General features: G+C 43.8%; 1 protein-coding gene across 5 annotated transcripts in view; it reads left to right on the top strand.

The window, feature by feature from the left end:
* LOC110524902 (sex comb on midleg-like protein 2) overlaps positions 1-5,012 on the top strand; it is a 60,964-nt gene extending 55,952 nt beyond the window's left edge. For 3 of the 5 annotated variants that reach the window (XM_036979019.1, XM_036979022.1, XM_036979021.1), the window contains 3 exons: positions 1,180-1,398; positions 1,814-1,983; positions 2,428-5,012. In XM_036979019.1, the coding sequence (XP_036834914.1) occupies positions 1,180-1,398; positions 1,814-1,983; positions 2,428-2,553 (515 nt within the window). In that variant the 3' untranslated portion in view covers positions 2,554-5,012. The remainder of the gene's footprint in view (positions 1-1,179; positions 1,399-1,813; positions 1,984-2,427) is intronic. The other 2 variants (XM_036979020.1, XM_036979023.1) reach the window with 2 other exon arrangements.
* The last annotated feature ends 18,067 nt before the right edge of the window (positions 5,013-23,079 follow it).

Below are 23,079 nucleotides of genomic sequence, written 5' to 3'. Positions count from 1 at the left end.
CGGTAGACAGTGCATGTCAGAGCAGTAGAGCTCCGAGACAGGATGTGTAGAGGCACAGATCTGGGGAAGGGTACCAAAACTTTTCTGCAGCATTGAAGATCCAAAAGACCACAGGGGCCTCCATCATTCTTAAATGGAAGAAGTTTGGAACCACCAAGACTCTTCCTAGAGCTGACCACCCGGCCAAACTTGGCAATTGGGGGAGAAGGGCCTTGGTCAGGGAGGTGACCAAGAACCCGATGGTCACTCTGACAGAGCTCCAGTGTTCCTCTGTGGAGATGGGAGAACCTTCCAGAAGGACAGCCATCCCTGCAGCACTTCATCAATCAGGCCTTTATGGTAGAGTAGCCAGAGGGTCCTCAGTAAAAGGCACACGTGAGCCCGCTTTGAATTTGCCAAAAGGCACCTAAAGGACTCAGACCATGAGAAACCGTTTCTCTGGTCTGATGTGACCAAGATTACGCTCTTTGGCCTGAATACCAAGTCTCACATCTGGAGGAAGCTTGGCACCATCCCCTACGGTGAAGCATGGGGATGTTTTTCAGCGGCAGGGACTGGAGGACTAGTCTGGTTCGAGGCAAAGATGAATGGCTCAAAGTACAGTGAGATCCTTGAAAACCTGCTCCAGAGCGCCCAGGACCTCAGACTGGAGCGAAGGTTCACCTTCCAACAGGACAACGACCCTAAGCACACAGCCAAGACAACGCAGGAGTGGCTTCAGGACAAGTCTCTGAATGTCCTTGAGTGGCCCAGCCAGAGTCCGGACGTGAACCAGATCAAACATCTCTTGATAGACCTGAAAATAGCTGTGTAGCGACACTACCCATCCAACCTGACAGAGCTTGAGAGGATCTGCAGTAGGAGAATGGGAGAAACTCCTCAAATACAGGTGTGCCAATCTTGTGGCAGCATACCCAACAAGTCTTGATATTATAATAATATAGTTTTTTTTCAAAATAATATCTTTATTTTATTATGTTTGCAAAAAAAATCTGCCTGTTTTTACTTTGTCATGATGGGGTATTGTGTGTAGATTGCTGAGGGAATAAAAATAATATTTTAGAATAAGGCTGTTGCGTAGCAAAATGTGTAAAAAGTCAAGGGGATGCACTGTATCTTGGGATTGGACAGATAGAGGTTAGAGTAAGGGCCTAATAAGACAGAGGACGATGTCTCTAGCAGATACTCTGCCCCATGAGGAGAACAGCCTTCTGAAGGAGCAGTGCTTCATGGACTCTAACTCCATGATGCTGCGCAGCACCTCTGACTACCACTCCCAGGCCAGCAGCCCCTATTACCCATGCCATGGCCCCGAACGCGCCCACAGCACGCCACTGCACCGCCTTGCCTCCAACCCTGCGGACCTCCCCTGTACACACACCAACAGAGGAGTGGAAGGTAGGCCCTGTCAGAGCCTCTGTCCTCATGGTGTGTTGCTGTATCCAATAACCTGCTATGCTCTCCATGTCAGTCTGGTTGCTGCTATGGGGATAACTTTTGTTTGAAGACACACATCCCTGGAATATTTGATCATTGCAATCTCTTTAGAAGTAGCGTAGTGGCAACAGTAGATCGTACCATCTTAATGTTCAAATTCCGAGCCCTGGATTTAAACAACTCCGACATTAAATGGCTCAGAAACTATCTTATGGGCCATAATCAAATGGTGGATGTGAACGGGTCACGGTCTAAACCCCAAACTAATATCTGCGGATTACCACAAGGAAGACCCATTTTCCCCCCCTGCTGTTTATCTCTGCAGCTACTATGAGCTGTAGACTAGTTCACCGTGTCTTACTGCTCTGTTCTCCAGCCGCCAGCTCCACCACGGGCCCCGAGCCCACGGGCCCTGACACACAGACCCCCAGGGGGACGGGGTTGGGCAGGAACCCCTCTACCTGGTCCATCGATGAGGTCATGCAGTTTGTGAGCGACGCCGACCCCTCAGCCTTGGCCCCGCACGCTGAGCTGTTCAGGAAACACGTGAGTGACTACTGACCATAGAGTTAGAGGGAAAACTACCATTCTTACTGTTATTACTGACCATAGAGTTATAACCACTAGAAAATTACTGTTATTACTGACCATAGTTATATCCACTAGAGTAGAGGGCAAATTACTGTTACAACTGACCATAGTTATAACCACTAGAGTAGAGGGCAAATTACTGTTACAACTGACCATAGTTATAACCACTAGAGTAGAGGGCAAACTACTGTTATTACTGGCCATAGAGTTATAACCACTAGTAAACGATTATTACTGACCATAGTTATAACCACTAGAGTAGAGGGAAAACTACTGTTTTGATGGTTATATGCCAGTGTGCATGGTTTCTTCTGAATGATGCTAATCCTGGCTTATTTCTCTCTCTCTCTACCTGTCTCTCTCTCCTGTCTTTCTGCCTGCGTGTCTGTCCATCCTCAGGAGATTGACGGCAAGGCCCTGATGCTGCTGAGGAGTGACATGGTGATGAAGTACATGGGTCTGAAGCTGGGGCCCGCCTTGAAGCTGTGTCACCACATAGAGCGGCTGAAACAGGGCAAATTGTAGAGCTGAAACACAGAATGGAACAGGGCAAACTGTAGAGGTGAAACACATATACTGAAACAGGGCAAACTGTAGAAGTGAAACTGGAGAGCTGAAACACAGACAAACAGGGCTAACTGTAGGGCTGAAACTGTAGAATTGTAACAGACTGAAACAGGGCAAATGGACTGAAACACAGAAAAGAACAGGGCAAACTGTAGAGCTGAAACGGGGCAAGCTGTAGAGCTGAAACGGGGCAAGCTGTAGAGCTGAAACGGGGCAAGCTGTAGCAGGTCCCAGATTAGCCCGGCCTCACAGACCCCAGGTGAGAAACAGCTCATCCTACCACAGAATGTCCCACAGCGTCTCTTACAGGTGACCCAATACTCAACCTCAAACAGTCTCTTCAGGGGCACACAGCCCCCTCTAGCCCCCAGCCTGCACTAAGCCCTCTTTATCTCTGAGCTCTCTCACTCCGGTTATGTTATCTGTGGTAACATGCCTCTAACATACAGACAGTGTGGAAACATGGAAACACATGGTGTGGATCAGTGAAAACATGCGTTGTGCATCGCTGACACCACATTACCTCATCCCCTCCCCAGCCAATCAGAGCTGGGCAAGCCAAACACAGAAGGCTGTGATTGGTTGGATCCCAAAGCAACAGACTCTCTCCATAGTGTTTACATTGAATAGCACAGTCTGACTAACCTACACTAGGACATACTAAGACTTTTTACTGAGTAATGTTTCATCCTGCTTCTGGATCCCAAAGATGTACAATGTTTTCTTCTATGACGTTCTGTTTTTATTATCATGAATATCCTGTTAATAAGGAGGATGTGTATATAAATTTAACAGTGACGATATTAGATGCTAAACCTGTTTACAGCTGCAGAATGTCTGTTGTCTATTTCAATTCCTGTTAGTTCAATAATGTGTCCATGATGCTGGATGATCTGCAGTTTAAGGTAGACCTTTGGCCTGTTGCCATGACGGTCACTAGCCTCTCATGGTAAAGGGTGAAATGTGTTACTAGTGTTAGCAGGTTACTTTCCCCAATGTAAGATGGCCATTGTCGTAAACAGCTAAACGTTTTATCTAATGCCTGTCAGACGGACAGGCACACAGACCATCAACCTCCAACCAGTGGAGATAATCAGGCTGTGCTTTTGAAACTCAAATTCCCTGTGACTGTGGTGTTTGATGTGGGGATTAATGAAGGTCATGCTGTTAAAGAGATCGCCCCTACTGGTGGTGTCAAGCACAGAGGCTTTGTCCAGTTTTCATCAATACAGAACTGTCGAGAAAGATTATTTTAATTTATTTCCAGAAGTTATTTTAGATGACTGGTCAGTGATTCTAGAAGTTATTTCAGATGACTGCTCTGTGATTCTAGAAGTTATTTCAGATGACTGCTCTGTGATTCTAGAAGTTATTTCAGATGACTGCTCTGTGATTCTAGAAGTTATTTCAGATGACAGCTCGTTCTAGTTTCAAGAGTAAAGGGGACATATTAAAGGGCTTTCTATCTAGGTTTCAGTTTGATATTAAAGGTGCTATACACAGGATTTTTTTAATTTAAATTTTGTGTTGTAATTTCAGAAAATGTCCATAATATATCTACAGAAATAGTGGAATGATGGTGTGTTTCACAGTATTGCTTACCGGCCAGTGTTGTGATTGACTGTGATATTCGCCTCAAAATGTAATAGTTTGACTTTGTAACTGTGTTATCAAGTGGGAATCGCTCTGCAATTTAAATTGTACAATGACTCCCTACACTATTCAGTGCTTGTTTTCTCACATAAACTGAAATTGAGCGAACAGTGTAGCAACCAGGGAATGACAAACAAAACAATTCCACTAAATAACACAGTCTGAATTTACAATGCAAAAATTCTACAAAAAAATCCTCTGTAGCGTCTTTTAATATTAGTCCGAGTCGGAGATATCCTCACCTGCTATTGGTCCCTGAAGGAAGTCATGTTGTCAGTTGGACCATTTGTTAAAACAGATTTATGGGTTTAACCATAAATATCAGACACAAGAATGTACATTTTTGTAGAAAATAAATATTTTAATGACATTTATATATAAGTAGAAATGTAAAGATTATGGGTGAGGGAGGGACACTATATTTCATACTGCCTTTTTAATGCTTTATATATCTTTTAGTTGAAACGTCCTCAACATAATACAGCAGAACCTGCCTTGCTTTACTTTGAGATCTCTCAGGGCGTCTTGGTTAATAAACTTTTGTAGCATTCTGTTCTGGGTATTGTAAACCATTCTTCTGTTGCTGGTGAGTTGAAGTTAAGGACTCATTGTGCCATAAAGCAACACTAGAACACAGTGTTCTTGTTAAATTCTTTTAAATCAGCTCTAATTACTTGAAAAAGATGCTGTAAGTCATGCTTGTTTATAAAGTCACACCTGAAATAAAAGTGTATTTTCTGTTTTATAGATATCCCAAATGGAAAGCAGCTTGTGTCCTCTTGTTATTGTGTATGGTCCGGAGCCATAGTCTCCAACAGGTAGATCGTGAGCTACAAGTAGCTACCAGCCCACCTATGACCTCGCCATGCAATTCTGAAAGAACATGCACTTTTTAAATAAATCAAATCAAATTTTATTTGTCACATACACATGGTTAGCAGATGTTAGTGCGAGTGTAGCGAAATGCTTGAAACGCGAAGCGAGGCGGCCATCTCTGTCGGCGCCGGAAGATTAACAGTATATGTATATACTAATATAATCCTTCACAAACTGTCAAACAAAAATCTCCCAGCTACTAACCAATCAAAGCCACATTGATATTATCCCAGCCCTTGTAAGCCACTATCGGCTTGAAAAGCCAAACCTAGCACAATAGCAATCTGCCAAATCATGTCCAGCAAAATTGCCTCTGTCTGTTTGTTGAGCGCATTTGTGGATCACTCAATAAGTAGCCTATTAGAGATGCTAGTAATAGTAATGGCCTTGTGGGTAGACATTGCCCAAAAACGTTCTTAATTAAATGTTAACTGTGAAGTAGGCTTATCTGACAAAGATATCATGATTATTTGGATCAATTGGGGGGTCATTGTTTTGCCAACTCTGCCATAACATATGAAGCAGCAGAAGGCCTGACATACATGTCTAGACAAACACATTTCTCTGTAAAATTTCGCAATTAAAGGGGAATTACACAAAAACATTTGATTTGTTTGTTTTTTCCAGACATCAAAATGTGTCTTCTGATGTGATTTTAAGCATTGACATGTTCTCAAAACATCAATGTTTGTTGTTCCTCTACGAATAACTGTAATATTGAAATAAACTGTGAAACAAAAACAACAGCCAGGAAAATAAAGTCTGGAAAATACAAAATATAATTTTATGGGACTTGTAATGCCAAAAAGTGTCCACCTGCGTCACAATTGGATTCGATAAGTTCTAGCTTCGGTTGCTAGGGCTATTTTACTAGAATTTGCTAAATTCTGACTGGCCTACGTAATGAACCAAAGCGTCCCTTGTTATACTGGTTGCTTAGCTCTATTATACCTCGTAGCGGTCGCGTAGGACACAGGACGCGGGCAGTTCTAGTTCTATTTCGCATCAGAAGCGCTCGCTCAGTATTCACTAAATGATTACCTCAGAATTGCTCTTCAAGATGGTGTTTTTGACTGACAACCTGCTGACTACCTGCTGCTTCAGAGGACTGGAAAGGGAACACTTTCTTTACCATTTATTTGTCTTTATATAAGAAAATATTGTTCAATAGGAATAAATCATTTCAGCTGTTTTTAGATTTGACGTTGCTAGCTACTGTACTTATATAGCTAGCTAATGTACTCAGCCTGCTAGCTAGCTAGCTAACTGTTATTGTAGCTTTCTGTTTGTATGTAGCTTGCACTTCAATGGCATCCCTCTGAGATTTTCTTTCCAACCAGGCGAAGTACTATGAAGACACCTCTGATCTCGACAAGAGGCGCAACATTCGCAGTGTTGCCAACTCCTCAGTAAGGAAAGTAGCTATTGGCTGTCCTAAAAGTCGCTAGAGGTCGCTAAATGGCGTCATCACCTAATTTGCATAATTGGTAATGTGCATGTCATTGTGATGGACGCTTTAGGAGAGCGGAATAACGTCGTGGGAGAGACAAAAAGTGAGTAAAAACATCCTAAATATGTTTAGAACTACAAATGAACTTCTGTCGATTCTTGTTTTTTTTTGTCACAATTCTAATCCTCCTTTATCCGGGCTTGAAACCGGCAAAAGTGACCCAAAAGAGACACTCGGGCGGAGCTACTTCGTTTTTTATTTGAGATTACATTTTTTTGTTTCGTTTTCTTAATTTGCTTTGGTTTTCACTGGTTACACTAGTGACCATATCCCCCGTGCATCCTGCAAAGGCGGAGGTGTTGTAAATATTTCCGATAGCAAATTTCAATTTACAAAAAACAAAAAAATACGTTTTCGTCTTTTGAGCTTCTAGTCATGAAATCTATGCAGCCTACTCAATCACTTTTTATAGCTACTGTTTACAGGCCTCCTGGGCCATATACAGCGTTCCTCATTGAGTTCACTGAATTCCTAGCAGACCTTGTAGTCATAGCAGATAATATTCTAATTTTTGGTGACTTTAATATTCACATGGAAAAGTCCACAGACTCACTCCAAAAGGCTTTCGAAGCCATCATCGACTCAGTGGGTTTTGTCCAACATGTCTCTGGACCTACTCACTGTCACAGTCATACTCTGGACCTAGTTTTGTCCCATGGAATAAATGTTGTGGATCTTAATGTTTTTCCTCATAATCCTGGACTATCGGACCACCATTTTATTACGTTTGCAATTGCAACAAATAATCTGCTCAGACCCCAACCAAGGAGCATCAAAAGTCGTGCTATAAGTTCCCAGACATCACAAAGATTCCTTGATGCCCTTCCAGACTCCCTCTGCCTACCCAAGGATGTAAGAGGACAAAAATCAGTTAACCACCTAACTGAGGAACTCAATTTAACCTTGCGCAATATCCTAGATGCAGTTGCACCCCTAAAAACTAAAAACATTTGTCATAAGAAACTAGCTCCATGTTATACAGAAAATACCCGAGCTCTGAAGCAAGCTTCCAGAAAATTGGAACGGAAATGGCGCCACACCAAACTGGAAGTCTTCCGACTAGCTTGGAAAGACAGTACCGTGCAGTATCGAAGAGCCCTCACTGCTGCTCGATCATCCTATTTGTCCAACTTAATTGAGGAAAATAAAGAACAATCCGAAATATATTTTTGATACTGTCGCAAAGCTAACTAAAAAGCAGCATTACCCAAGAGAGGATGACTTTCACTTCAGCAGTAATAAATTCATGAACTTCTTTGAGGAAAAGATCATGATCATTAGAAAGCAAATTACGGACTCTACATCTGCGTATTCCTTCAAAGCTCAGTTGTCCTGAGTCTGCACAACTCTGCCAGGACCTAGGATCAAGAGAGACACTCAAATGTTTTAGTACTATATCTCTTGACATAATGATGAAAATAATAATGGCCTCTAAACCTTCAAGCTGCATACTGGACCCTATATTCCAACTAAACTACTGAAAGAGCTGCTTCCTGTGCTTGGCCCTCCTATGTTGAACGTAATAAACGGCTCTCTATCCACCGGATGTGTACCAAACTCACTACAAGTGGCAGTAATAAAGCCTCTCTTGAAAAAGACAAACCTTGACCCAGAATATATATATAAAACTATCGGCCTATATCGAATCTTCCATTCCTCTCAAAAAATTTAGAAAGGGCTGTTGCGCAGCAACTCACTGCCTTCCTGAAGACAAACAATGTATACGAAATGCTTCAGTCTGGTTTTAGACTCCATCATAGCACTGAGACTGCACTTGTGAAGGTGGTAAATGACCTTTTAATGGCATCAGACCGAGGCTCTGCATCTGTCCTCGTGCTCCTAGACCTTATTGCTGCTTTTGATACCATCGATCACCACATTATTTTGGAGAGATTGGAAACCCAAATTGGTCTACACGGACAAGTTCTGGCCTGATATCATTTTGTCTCTGTGAATGGTTTGTCCTCTGACAAATCAACTGTAAATTTCAGTGTTCCTCAAGATTCCGTTTTAGGACCACTATTGATTTCGTTATATATTGGGGATGTCAAGCAAAAACATAATGTTAACTTTCACTGCTATGCGGATGACACACAGCTGTACATTTCAATGAAACATGGCGAAGCCCCAAAACTGCCCTCGCTAGAAGCCTGTGTTTCAGACATAAGGAAGTGGATTGCTGCAAACGTTCTACTTTTAAACTCGGACAAAACAGAGATGCTTATTCTAGGTCCCAAGAAACAAAGAGATCAAAAAAAAATGTATCCATGCTTTTGTTCTGGGTTAGACTACTGCAATGCTCTACTTTCCGGCTACCCAGATAAAGCACTAAATAAACTTCAGTTAGTGCTAAATACGGCTGCTAGAATCCTGACTAGAACCAAACATTTTTATCATATTACTCCAGTGCTAGCGCCTCTACACTGGCTTCCTGTTAAGGCAAGGGCTGATTTCAAGGTTTTACCGCTAACCTACAAAGTATTACATGGGCTTGCTCCTACCTATCTTTTTGATTCGGTCCTGCCGTACATACCTACACGTACGCTACGGTCACAAGACGCAGGCCTCCTAATTGTCCCTATAATTTCTAAGCAAACAGCTGGAGGCAGGGCTTTCTCCTATAGAGCAACATTTTTATGGAATGGTCTGCCTACCCACGTGAGAGACGCAGACTCGGTCTCAACCTTTAAGTCTTTACTGAAGCCTCAGTAAGTGGGTCCTATGATTGAGTCTAGTCTGGCCCAGGAGTGTGAAGGTGAACGGAAAGGCTCTGGAGCAACGAACCGCCCTTGCTGTCTTTGCCTGGCCGGTTCCCCTCTCTCCACTGGGATTCTCTGCCTCTAACCCTATTATGGGGGCTGAGTCACTGGCTTACTGGTGCTCTTTCATGCCATCCCTAGGAGGGGTGCGTCACTTGAGTGGGTTGAGTCACTGACGTGATCTTCCTGTCTGGGTTGGCGCCCCCCCCCCCCCTTGGGTTACGCCGTGGCGGAGATCTTTGTGGGCTATACTCGGTCTTGTCTCAGGATGGTAAGTGGTGGTTGAAGATATCCCTCTAGTGGTGTGGGGGCTGTGCTTTGGCAAAGTGGGTGGGGTTATATCCTTCCTGGTTGGCCCTTTCCGGGGGCATCATCGGATGGGGCCACAGTGTCTCCTGACCCCTCCCGTCTCAGCCTCCAGTATTTATATTGTAGTAGTTTGTGTCGGGGGGGCTAGGGTCAGTTTGCTATATCTGGAGTACTTCTCCTGTCTTATCCGGTGTCCTGTGTGATTTTAAGTATGCTCTCTCTAATTCTCTCTCTCGGGAGGACCTGAGCCCAAGGGCCATGCCTCAGGACTACCTGGCATGATGACTCCTTGCTGTCCCCAGTCCACCTGGCCGTGCTGCTGCTCCAGTTTCAACTGTTCTGCCTGCGGCTATGGAATCCTGACCTGTTCACTGGATGTACTACCTGTCCCAGACCTGCTGTTTTCAACTCTCTAGAGACAGCAGGAGTGGTAGAGATACTCTTAATGATCGGCTATGAAAAGCCAACTGACATTTACTCCTGAGGTGCTGACTTGCTGCACCCTCGACAACTACTGTGATTATTATTTTTTGACCATGCTTGTCATTTATGAACATTTGAACATCTTGGCCATGTTCTGTTATAATCTCCACCCGGCACAGCCAGAAGAGGACTAGCCACCCCACATAGCCTGGTTCCTCTCTAGGTTTCTTCCTAGGTTTTGGCCTTTCTAGGGAGTTTTTCCTAGCCACCGTGCTTCTACGCCTGCATTGCTTGCTGTTTGGGGTTTTAGGCTGGGTTTCTGTACAGCAGTTTGAGATATCAGCTGATTTACGAAGGGCTATATAAATACATTTGATTTGATTTAACCTCTCTGCACACCGAACCCGTTAGCGGGATTGAATTTGACAACATAGGTGATCGCTACATAAATAGTCATATTAAACATTCATGAAAATACGAGTGTCTCACATGGTTTGAAAGCCTAGAATCTTGCTAATCCAACTGCGTTGTCAGATTTAAAAAATGATTTATTGCGAAAGAATACGCTGCGATTATCTGAGCACAGACCCCCATATCAAACTACTTATTCAGCCAGCACTTGCGTAACGAAATCACAGATTGCATTGAAATAAATTGTTTACCTTTGAAGATCTTGCTCTGGTTGCAATCCCAAGGCTCATTGTTACACAATGAATGGTCTTTTGTTCGGTTAAATCCATTTTTTATAGCCTAACACAAAACATTTTGTGAACGCTTATCTCGTTGAATTTCGAGTCTACGTAATTTTCGACGTAACATCCAACGTAAAATAGACAGACTTTCCCTGACTTTATCCAGTCATGTTTGGTTTCCTTGCAATCAACTGTTTGTTTGTAACACAACCAAACGTGATGGGTCATTTTGCGGGACGTATTGACCCGGAAAAACCGATTTGAAGACAACAAGTGACGAGCCCATTGTGCACCAATTATATGACCACTGTCTCGTTGATTGACTGTCTTTTAACCCAATGACCACTGATCGTCTTGAAATCTAGCTGGGTAGATAGCCAATGAGCATAGGTAAACAGCAAAATCCCATGATTCTTTGTTGTAAGACAAACCTTTCCATTGAACGCTGGCGTAAGGACCGTTCTTTCGCCATTGCCAATTCTACCGCGAAGGAGCAAAGCTTATTACGCACACAGTATTTCGGTGACTTGCATTTTCAGCTGTTTATTTATCCAACATCATGGCGAATAAGTCAAGGAAAGCTAATTCTAAGACTAGATATACGAATGTAGAAACAATTTTAGAGGAAATTCATCGTGAAAGACAGATCTGCTTTTTTGAAGACTCCATTTTGAAGACTGAAACTGAGGCATATTTTTTGAACGGAGAGGACATTGTTTTGGACTGGTAAGTTGCTCTCATGCTAATGCCGTTGTTTGAAATTAATATAAAATATTAGTTGTGATTGTTTTTACATTTTATTTGCAATATATAAAGAAGTAATGAAATGGGTAAAGTACACGTTAGCTAGTCATTGTGAGTGAGGGTCTGTTTGTTTGTATGAGAACAACCATAGCCTATGTCTCTGTGTGTGTGTATATACAGTGCCTTGCGAAAGTATTCGGCCCCCTTGAAATTTGCGACCTTTTGCCACATTTCAGGCTTCAAACATAAAGATATAAAACTGTATTTTTTGTGAAGCATCAACAACAAGTGGGACACAATCATGAAGTGGAACAACATTTATTGGATATTTCAAACTTTTTTAACAAATCAAAAACTGAAAAATTGGGCGTGCAAAATTATTCAGCCCCCTTAAGTTAATACTTTGTAGTGCCACCTTTTGCTGCGATTACAGCTGTAAGTCGCTTGGGGTATGTCTCTATCAGTTTTGCACATCGAGAGACTAACATTTTTTCCCATTCCTCCTTGCAAAACAGTTCGAGCTCAGTGAGGTTGGATGGAGAGCATTTGTGAACAGCAGTTTTCAGTTCTTTCCACAGATTCTCGATTGGATTCAGGTCTGGACTTTGACTTGGCCATTCTAACACCTGGATATGTTTATTTTTGAACCATTCCATTGTAGATTTTGCTTTATGTTTTGGATCATTGTCTTGTTGGAAGACAAATCTCCGTCCCAGTCGCAGGTCTTTTGCAGACTCCATCAGGTTTTCTTCCAGAATGGTCCTGTATTTGGCTCCATCCATCTTCCCATCAATTTTAACCATCTTCCCTGTCCCTGCTGAAGAAAAGCAGGCCCAAACCATGATGCTGCCACCACCATGTTTGACAGTGGGGATGGTGTGTTCAGCTGTGTTGCTTTTACGCCAAACATAACGTTTTGCATTGTTGCCAAAAAGTTCAATTTTGGTTTCATCTGACCAGAGCACCTTCTTCCACATGTTTGGTGTGTCTCCCAGGTGGCTTGTGGCAAACTTTAAACAACACTTTTTATGGATATCTTTAAGAAATGGATTTCTTCTTACCACTCTTCCATAAAGGCCAGATTTGTGCAATATACGACTGATTGTTGTCCTATGGACAGAGTCTCCCACCTCAGCTGTAGATCTCTGCAGTTCATCCAGAGTGATCATGGGCCTCTTGGCTGCATCTCTGATCAGTCTTCTCCTTGTATGAGCTGAAAGTTTAGAGGGACGGCCAGGTCTTGGTAGATTTGCAGTGGTCTGATACTCCTTCCATTTCAATATTATCGCTTGCACAGTGCTCCTTGGGATGTTTAAAGCTTGGGAAATCTTTTTGTATCCAAATCCGGCTTTAAACTTCTTCACAACAGTATCTCGGACCTGCCTGGTGTGTTCCTTGTTCTTCATGATGCTCTCTGCGCTTTTGACGGACCTCTGAGACTATCACAGTGCAGGTGCATTTATATGGAGACTTGATTACACACAGGTGGATTGTATTTATCATCATTAGTCATTTAGGTCAACATTGGATCATTCAGAGATCCTCACTGAACTTCTGGAGAGAGTTTGCTGCACTGAAAGTAAAGGGGCTGAATAATTTTGCACGCCCAATTTTTCAGTTTTTGATTTGTTAAAAAAGTTTGAAATATCCAATAAATGTCGTTCCACTTCATGATTGTGTCCCACTTGTTGTTGATTCTTCACAAAAAAATACAGTTTTATATCTTTGTTTGAAGCCTGAAATGTGGCAAAAGGTCGCAAAGTTCAAGGGGGCCGAATACTTTCGCAAGGCACTGTATATATACTTTTGGCCCTTAGGCACATCCATGCCTGCACAAATATATTTGGGCAGATGAACACTTGTGGCAGAAGGGACAGGGCTTGGTATAGTGGTGCTGTAGCCAGCAAACTCCTTGATGCTCCCTCTAATGTAGACTGATTGGAGGAAGCATGCTGGCTGTGTTGAGATGTATGGGTTTGCATTCTACACAATACCACAGCAGTCCCTCCCAGCTGCAGTCAGAGCAGGAGATGTTCACCCCTCCACGTCCAGACTGCAAATTAATTGCGCGTGTGGGAAGCCGCCGCTGGCCTATCCCGCAATGGCTTATCTTAAAAATAAAACAATTAGAGTTAGAGCCAGACTAGTTACCATGTTAAACAGATCAAAATATATTTTATATTTGAGTTTCTTCAAAGTAGCCACACTTTGCCTTGATGAAAGCTTTGCACACTCCTGGCTTCACCTGGAATGCTTTTCCAGAAGTCTTGAAGGAGTTCCCACATATGTTGCGCACTTTTTGGCTGAAGCCTATCAAAAGCTTCTAAAGCCATGACATAATTTTCTATAATTTAAAGGCACAGTCAACTCAGTGTATGTAAACCTCTGACCCACTGGAATTGTGATATTGTAAGTGAAATAATCTGTCCGTAAATAATTGTTGGAAAAATTACTTGTGACATGCACAAAGTAGATGTCCTAACCGACTTGCCAAAACTCTAGTTTGTTAACAAGAAATTTGTGCAGTGGTTGAAAAATGAGTTTTAATGACTCCGACGTCAACTGTACATCACTGCTGCGTGCTTTGAATGGTGAGTTTTCTCGTCGTTTTGAGGATTTCAAAGTGTTGGAAAATGACATGCTGTTTGTTTCCTCTCCTTTCACCTTCAATGTGGATAACACTCATCCTGACCTACAATTTGAGCTTACTGATCTTCAGTCTGATGCAGTGATTGGAGAACTATTCAAAACAATGTCACTGACGAGGTTCTATGCATCTCTCGATGAACAAAGCTTTCCAAAGATTAGGAGTCATGCTCAGAAGATGTTTGTACTGTTTGGGTCAACCTATGTATGTGAACAGACATGTTTAGTGATGAAATATAACAAGTTAAGGCACAGATAATTTCTTACTGACTCACCTCTCAGCAATCCTGCTCATAGCGACGTCAGAAACTATACCTGACTTCACTGCTCTAGTCAATGCCCATCAGAGACTTCCCTCCTCACACTGCTTGAGTAGTTTAAATGTAATGTTGAGCTCACTCTTGTTTTTGTGCATACCGTTAACAAGAGTTCTGTCCGTGGCGCTGAATGCACAGTGTACTTTCCCTCTGTGTAGTTCATTGCATGTTTTAATAATGAAAATATCTACCAAAAGGAGGACATGGATGTGGTTTTTTTCTGTGCAAAAATAGCATATTTGTACGTGATTTACAGTAGATATGTCTGTCAACAGTCACATGTATAATCCTATAATGTGATTCTGGCCCACGATGCCAAAAATATATTCTAATGTTTTTTATTTTTTTATTTCACCTTTATTTAACCAGGTAGGCTAGTTGAGAACAAGTTCTCATTTACAACTGCGACCTGGCCAAGATAAAGCATAGCAGTGTGAACAGACAACAACAGAGTTACACATGGAGTAAACAATAAACAAGTCAATAACACAGTAGAAAAAAAGGAGTATATATATTGTGTGCAAAAGGCATGAGGAGGTAGGCGAATAATTAAAATTTTGCAGATTAACACTGGAGTGATAAATGATCAGATGGTCATGTGCAGGTAGAGATACTGGTGTGCAAAAGAGCAGAAAAGTAAATAAATAAAAACAGTATGGGGATGAGGTAGGTAAATTGGGTGGGCTATTTACCGATGGACTATGTAGAGCTGCAGCGATCGGTTAGCTGCTCAGATAGCAGATGTTTAAAGTTGGTGAGGGAGATAAGTCTACAACTTCAGCGATTTTTGCAATTCGTTCCAGTCACAGGCAGCAGAGAACTGGAAGGAAAGGCGGCCAAATGAGGTGTTGGCTTTAGGGATGATCAGTGAGATACACCTGCTGGAGCGCGTGCTACGGGTGGGTGTTGCCATCATGACCAGTGAACTGAGATAAGGCGGAGCTTTACCTAGCATGGAGTTGTAGATGAGCCAGTGGGTCTGGCAACGAATATGTGGCGAGAGCCAGCCGACTAGAGCATACAGGTCGCAGTGGTGGGTGGTATAAGGTGCTTTAGTAACAAAACGGATGGCACTGTGATAAACTGCATCCAGTTTGCGCAGTAGATTATTAGAAGCTATTTTGTAGATGACATCGCCGAAGTCGAGGATCGGTAGGATAGGCAGTTTTACTAGGGTAAGTTTGGCGGCGTGAGTGAAGGAGGCTTTGTTGCGGAATAGAAAGCCGACTAGATTTGATTTTAGATTGATATGAGTCTGGAAGGAGAGTTTACAGTCTAGCCAGATACCTAGGTACTTATAGATGTCCACATATTCTAGGTCGGAACCATCCAGTGTGGTGATGCTAGTCGGGCGTGCGGGTGCAGGCAGCGAACGGTTGAAAAGCATGCATTTGGTTTTACTAGCGTTTAAGAGCAGTTGGAGGCCATGGAAGGAGTGTTGTATGGCATTGAAACTCGTTTGGAGGTTAGATAGTGTCCAAGGAAGGGCCGGAAGTATACAGAATGGTGTCGTCTGTGTAGAGGTGGATCAGGGAATCGCCCGCAGCAAGAGCAACATCATTGATATATACAGAGAAAAGAGTCGGCCTGAGAATTGAACCCTGTGAGACTGCCAGAGGACCGGACAACATGCCCTCCGATTTGACACACTAAACTCTGTCTGCAAAGTAGTTGGTGAACCAGGCAAGGCAGTCATTAGAAAAACCGAGGCTACGGAGTCTGCCGATAAGAATACAATGATCGACAGAGTCGAAAGCCTTGGCCAGGTCGATGAAGACGGCTGCACAGTACTGTCTTTTATCAATGGCGGTTATGATATCGTTTAGTACCTTGACCGTGGCTGAAGTGCACCCGTGATCTGCTCGGAAACCAGATTGCACAGCAGAGAAGGTACGGTGGGATTCGAGATGGTCAGTGATCTGTTTGTTGACTTGGCTTTCGAAGCCCTTAGATAGGCAGGGCAGGATAGATATAGGTCTGTAACAGTTTGGGTCCAGGGTGTCTCCCCCTTTGAAGAGGGGGATGACTGCGGCAGCTTTCTAATCCTCTGGGATCTCAGACGACATGAAAGAGAGGTTGAACAGGCTGGTAATAGACCAGCTGATTTGTACGGGTCCAGGTTTTGCAGCCCTTTCAGAACATCTGCTATCTGGATTTGGGTAAAGGAGAAGCTGGGGAGGCTTGGGCAAGTAGCTGCGGGGGGGGGGGGGGGGAGCTGTTGGCCGAGGTTGGAGTAGCCAGGAGGAAGGCATGGCCTGCCGTTGAGAAATGCTTGTTGAATTTTTCGATTATCATGGATTTATCGGTGGTGACCGTGTTACCTAGCCTCAGTGCAGTGGGCAGCTGGGAGGAGGTGCTCTTGTTCTCCATGGACTTTACAGTGTCACAGAACTTTTTGGAGTTAGAGCTACAGGATGCAAATTTCTGCTTGAAAAAGCTGGCCTTTGCTTTCCTGACTGACTGCGTGTATTGGTTCCTGACTTCCCTGAACAGTTGCATATCGCGGGGACTATTCGATGCTATTGCAGTCCGCCACAGGATGTTTTTGTGCTGGTCGAGGGCAATCAGGTCTGGAGTGAACCAAGGGCTATATCTGTTCTTAGTTCTGCATTTTTTGAACGGAGCGTGCTTATCTAAGATGGTGAGGAAATTAATTTTAAAGAATGACCAGGCATCCTCAACTGACAGGATGAGGTCAATATCCTTCCAGGATACCCGGGCCAGGTCGATTAGAAAGGCCTGCTTGCAGAAGTGTTTTAGGGAGCGTTTGACAGTGATGAGGGGTGGTCCTTTGACTGCGGACCCGTAGCGGACACAGGCAACGAGGCAGTGATCGCTGAGATCCTGGTTGAAGACAGCGGAGATGTATTTGGAGGGCCAGTTGGTCAGGATAACGTCTGAGGGTGCCCTTGTTTACAGATTTAGGGTTGTACCTGGTGGGTTCCTTGATGATTTGTGTGAGATTGAGGGCATCTAGCTTAGATTGTAGGACTGCCGGGGTGTTAAGCATATCCCAGTTTAGGTCACCTAACAGAACAAACTCTGAAGCTAGATGGGGGGCGATCAATTCACAAATTGTGTCCAGGGCACAGCTGGGAGCTGAGGGGGGTCGGTAGCAGGCGGCAACAGTGAGAGACTTATTTCTGGAGAGAGTCATTTCTAAAATTTGTAGTTCGAACTGTTTGGGTATGGACCTGGAAAGTATGACATTACTTTGCAGGCTATCTCTGCAGTGGACTGCAACTCCTCCCCCTCTGGTAGTTCTATCTTGATGGAAAATGCTATAGTTGGGTATGGAAATCTCCGAATTTTTGGTGGCCTTCCTAAGCCAGGATTCAGACACGGCAAAGACATCAGGGTTGGCAGAGTGTGCTAAAGCAGTGAGTAAAACAAACTTAGGGAGGAGGCTTCTGATGTTGACATGCATGAAACCAAGGCTTTTTCGATCACAGAAGTCAACAAATGAGGGTGCCTGGGGACATGCAGGGCCTGGGTTTACCTCCACATCACCCGCGGAACAGAGGAGGAGTAGTATGAGGGTGCGGCTAAAGGCTATCAAAACTGGTCGCCTAGAGCATTGGGGACAAAGAATAAAAGGAGCAGATTTCTGGGCATGGAAGAATATATTCAGGGCATAATGCGCAGACAGGGGTATGGTGGGGTGCGGGTACAGCGGAGGTAAGCCCAGGCACTGGGTGATAAGAGGTTGTATCTCTGGACATGCTGGTTGTAATGGGTGAGGTCACCGCATGTGTGGGAGGTGGGACAAAGGAGGTATCAGAGGTATGAAGAGTGGAACTAGGGGCTCCATTGTAAACTAAAACAATGATAACTAACCTGAACAACAGTATACAAGGCATATTGACATTTGAGAGAGACATACAGCGAGGCATAAAGTAATCGCAGGTGTTGATTGGGAGAGCTAGCTAAAACAACAGGTGAGACAACAACAGCTAATCAGTTAACACAACAACAACAGGTAAAATGGCGATGACTAGGCAGAGAGGGTCGGATTAACTACACACAGAGCCTGAGTTCACGGCTGGGGCCGACAGATAAAAAATAAATAAACAGAATGGAGTACCGTGATTAATGGACAGTCCAGCAGGCATCAGCTATGTAGCCAAGTGATCAGTGTCCAAGGGGCAGCAGTAGATGGAACAGGGAACCCACCACTACGTTAGCAGGCGACAAGGCGTTTAAAGTTAGTAGCTCTTAGACGGAGGCCGGTTGAAGGCACAGCGGGTGGAGTATTTGTTGGTAGACCAGTCGTGGTGGTGCGGCGGGGTGTCGTGTCGACAGAGAATCTAAGCCAGATGGCGAAAGAGGTATTGTAGAATTTAGTTTGCTGGCCGGGAGATGCGCCAGGCTCATGGCTAACTGGTGCTAGCTTCGTGGCAGTGGCGTTAGCCACTATAGCCAATCGGTAGCAGCGGTGATCCGGTGCCAGGGTCCAGAGTTTACAGCAAGGATCCGGTGGAGTATTGGGCTCTAGCCGTGTATGAGTGGGGTTCGGCTGAGTAGGCCGGGAGGTGGGCCTCAGGGATAGCTTCGGTACTGGGTGCCACGGTGAGCTAGCTAGCTGCAAGCTAGCTGTGAAGATCAGAAGTAGTGGTCCAGGGATTACGGCAGGAATCCGGCGTTGTTGTGGAGAGACAGTCCGATACTGGTAGACTGGCGAGTATTATCCAGGCTAAGACAGGGCTGGTATCTGTGCAGAAGGTAAAAGCTGCTAGCAGTGGCTAACAATGACTGAATAGCTAATTAGCTGGTTAGCTTCTGGAGGTTCTTGAATGTGTTCTAAAATAAAAAATAATAGCGATTCCGTATCACATTGGGTGAGGCAGGTTACCGGAAGGTATAATCAAATAAAAAATCGAAAAGAGATTGAAAATGAAATTGAAATATATATATATATATATATATATATATATATATATATATATATATATATATATATATATATATACAAAAAAAAATTAAATACAAACGTACCCAAGACACGAACAAAACACATCTTCACTGCTACGCCACCTTGGATCTTGTGGCCCTCCATGGAAAATAATTGCCCTGGCCTGTTGTAGCCTGTACATTGAATATATTCACTGATAATGTACTCTACCTTGGCAAATAAAGGTGTGATTCAGGTATTTGTATTTATTATAGATCCCCATTAGTTCCTGCCAAGGCAGCTGCTACTCTTCCTGGGGTTTATTATGGATCCCCATTAGTTCCTGCCAAGGCAGCAGCTACTCTCCCTGGGGTTTATTATGGATCCCCATTAGTTCCTGCCAAGGCAGCAGCTACTCTTCCTGAGGTTTATTATGGGTCCCCATTAGTTCCTGCCAAGGCAGCAGCTACTCTTCCTGGGGTTTATTATGGATCCCCATTAGTTCCTGCCAAGGCAGCAGCTACTCTTCCTGGGGTTTATTATGGATCCCCATTAGTTCCTGCCAAGGCAGCAGCTACTCTTCCTGAGGTTTATTATGGGTCCCCATTAGTTCCTGCCAAGGCAGCAGCTACTCCTCCTGAGGTTTATTATGGATCCTCATTAGTTCCTGCCAAGGCAGCAGCTACTCTTCCTGGGGTTTATTATGGATCCCCATTAGTTCCTGCCAAGGCAGCAGCTACTCTTCCTGGGGTTTATTATGGATCCCCATTAGTTCCTGCCAAGGCAGCAGCTACTCTTCCTGGGGTTTATTATGGATCCCCATTAGTTCCTGCCAAGGCAGCAGCTACTCCTCCTGGGGTCTGGCAAAATTTAAGGCAGTTATTCAAATTTAAACACATTACTATATATTCATTACAGAATTCACAACACACTGTGTGCCCTCAGGCCCATTCTCCACCACTACCACATATCTGCAGTACTAAATCTATATGTGTGTATAGTGCGAATGATATCATGCATGTCTGTGCCTATGTTTGTCTCTTCACAGTCCCTGCTGTTCTATAAGGTGTATTTTTATCTGCTTTTTAAATCTAATTTTACTGCTTGCATCAGTTATCTGATGTGGAATAGATTTCCATGTAGTCATGGCTCTATGTAGTACTGTGTACCTCCCATGGTCTGGACTTGGGGACTATGAAGAGACCTCTGGTGGCATGTCTTGGGGGGTATGCATGGGTGTCTAAGCTGTGTGCTAGTCGTTTAGACAGCTCGGTGCTTTCAACATGTTCAACCTCTCGCAAATACAAGTAGTGATGAAGTCAATCTAGGTCGTTAAAGAGTGTTCAACAGGAATCTGTGTGTTGCCTCACCTGGTGTCCACACTAGACAGTAGATCTAGCTGGTCTGTCATAATATAATAGAGACAGTACTGAGTGGCTGCAGAGTACTTTATGCTGAAAAACATGCACAGACACAATATAACGTAGTTACATACACTACATGACCAAAAGTATGTGCTCACCTTCTCGAACATTTCATTCCAAAATCATGGGCATTAATATGGAGTTGGTCACCCCTTTGCTGAAATAACAGCATCCACTCTAATGGGAAGGGTTTTCCACTAGATGTTGGAACATTGCTGCAGGGACTTGCTTCCATTCAGCCACGAGCATTCGTGAGGAAAGGCGATTAGACCTGGCTCACAGTTGGCATTCCAATTCCTCCCAAAGGTGTTTGATGGGGTTGAGGTCAGGGCTCTGTGCAGGCCAGTCAATTTCTTCAACACCGATATCGACAAACCATTACTGTATGGACCTCGCCTTGTGCACAGGAACATTGTCATGCTGAAACAGGAAAGGGCCTTCCCCAAACTGTTGCCACAAAGTTGGGAGCACAGAATAGTCTGGAATGTCATTGTATGCTGTAGATTTAAGATTTCCCTTCACTGGAACTAAGGGGCCTAGTCTGAACCACGGAAAACAGCTCCAGACCATTATTCCCCCTCCACTAAACTTTAGTTGGCACTATGCATTGGGGCAGGTAGTGTTCTCCTGGCATCCACCAAACCCAGATTTGTCCGTCGGACTGTCGGATGGTGAAGCATGACTCCACTCCAGAGAACGTGTTTCCGCTGCTCCAGAGTCCAATGGTGGTGAGCTTTACACCACTCCAGCCGACCTTTGGCATGGCGTATGGTGATCTTAGTCTTGTGTGCGGCTGCTCGGCCATGGAAACCCATTGCAGGAAGCTCCCAACGAACATTTATTGTGCTGATGTTGCTTCCAGAGTCAGTTTGAAACTTGGTAGTGAGTGTTGTAACTGAGGACAGATACATTTTTACACGCTACACACTTCAGCACTTGGCGGTCCTGTTCTGTGCGCTTCTGTGGCCTACAACACGTTACAATAACAGCACTTACAGTTGACCGGGGCAGCTCTAGCAGGGCAGAAACTGACTTGTTCGAAAGGTGGCATCCTATGACGGTTGAAAGTCGAAAGTCACTGAGCTTTTCAGTTAGGCCATTCTACTTCCAATGTTTGTCTATTTAGATTGCATGGATGCGCCCTGGATTTTATACATCTGTTAGCAACAACGGGTGTGTCTGGAATAGCCAAATCCACGAATTTGAAGGGGTGTCCACATACTTTTGTATATATAGTGTACATAGAAACAATGGAGTGTCTTACTATTCTCCATGGTTGGTCCTCTTGCCTATTCTTTGAAGGTGGAAGGAGCCACAGTTGTGTACTGAAGTACATTTAAAGCTAAATACGTTTGGACTTTTACTCAAGTAGTATTTTACTGGGTGACTTTTACTTGAGTCATTTACTTTTAAGTTAACTCAAGTATGAAAATTGGCTACTTTTTCCACCAGTGTGTGTAGGTGTGAGTTGTAAATGCAACATACAACAATTTGAACGATTTTACTGAGTTACAATTCATAAGGAAATCAGTCAATTGAAATAAATTCTTTAGACCCAAATCTATGAATTTCACATGACTGGGAATGGGCACAGCCATGGGAGGGCATAGGTCCACCCACTTGGGAGCCAGGCCCAGCCAATCCGAATGATTTTTCCTCCCCCCCACAGAAGGGCTTTATATTACAGACAGAAATACTCCAGTTTCATCAGCTGTCGGGGTGGCTGGTCTCAGACGATCCCGCAGTTGAAGAAGCCGGATATGGAGGTCATCAGATGGCGTGGTTTACGCGGTCTGCGGTTGTGAGACCGGTTGGACGTACTGGCCAATTTTCTAAAATGATGTTGGAGGAGGCTTATGGTAGAGAAATTGACTTTCAATTCTCTGCCAACAGCTCTGATGGACATTCCTGCAGTCAGCATGCCAATTGCATGCTCCCTCAACTCTTTAAACATCTGTGGCATTGTGTTGTGTGAGACAACTGCACATTGTAGAGTGACCTTTTTATTATCCCCAGCAAAAGGTGCACCTGTGTAATGATCATGCTGTTTTCAAATTCTTCATATGCCATACCTGTCAGGTGGATGAATTATCTTGGCAAAGATGAAATGCTCATGAACAGGGATGTAACAAATTTGTGCACATTTGAGAGAAATAAGCTTTTTATGCATATGGAACATATCTGGGATATTTTATTTCAGCTCATGTAAAATGGGACCACCACTTTACATGCTGCGTTTA

The sequence above is a fragment of the Oncorhynchus mykiss genome, chromosome 5, assembly GCF_013265735.2.
Source record: "Oncorhynchus mykiss isolate Arlee chromosome 5, USDA_OmykA_1.1, whole genome shotgun sequence".
Classification (NCBI taxonomy): domain Eukaryota; kingdom Metazoa; phylum Chordata; class Actinopteri; order Salmoniformes; family Salmonidae; genus Oncorhynchus; species Oncorhynchus mykiss.
The sequence above is the reverse complement of the archived record's forward strand: the minus strand, read 5'-3'. Positions and strand labels throughout refer to the sequence as shown.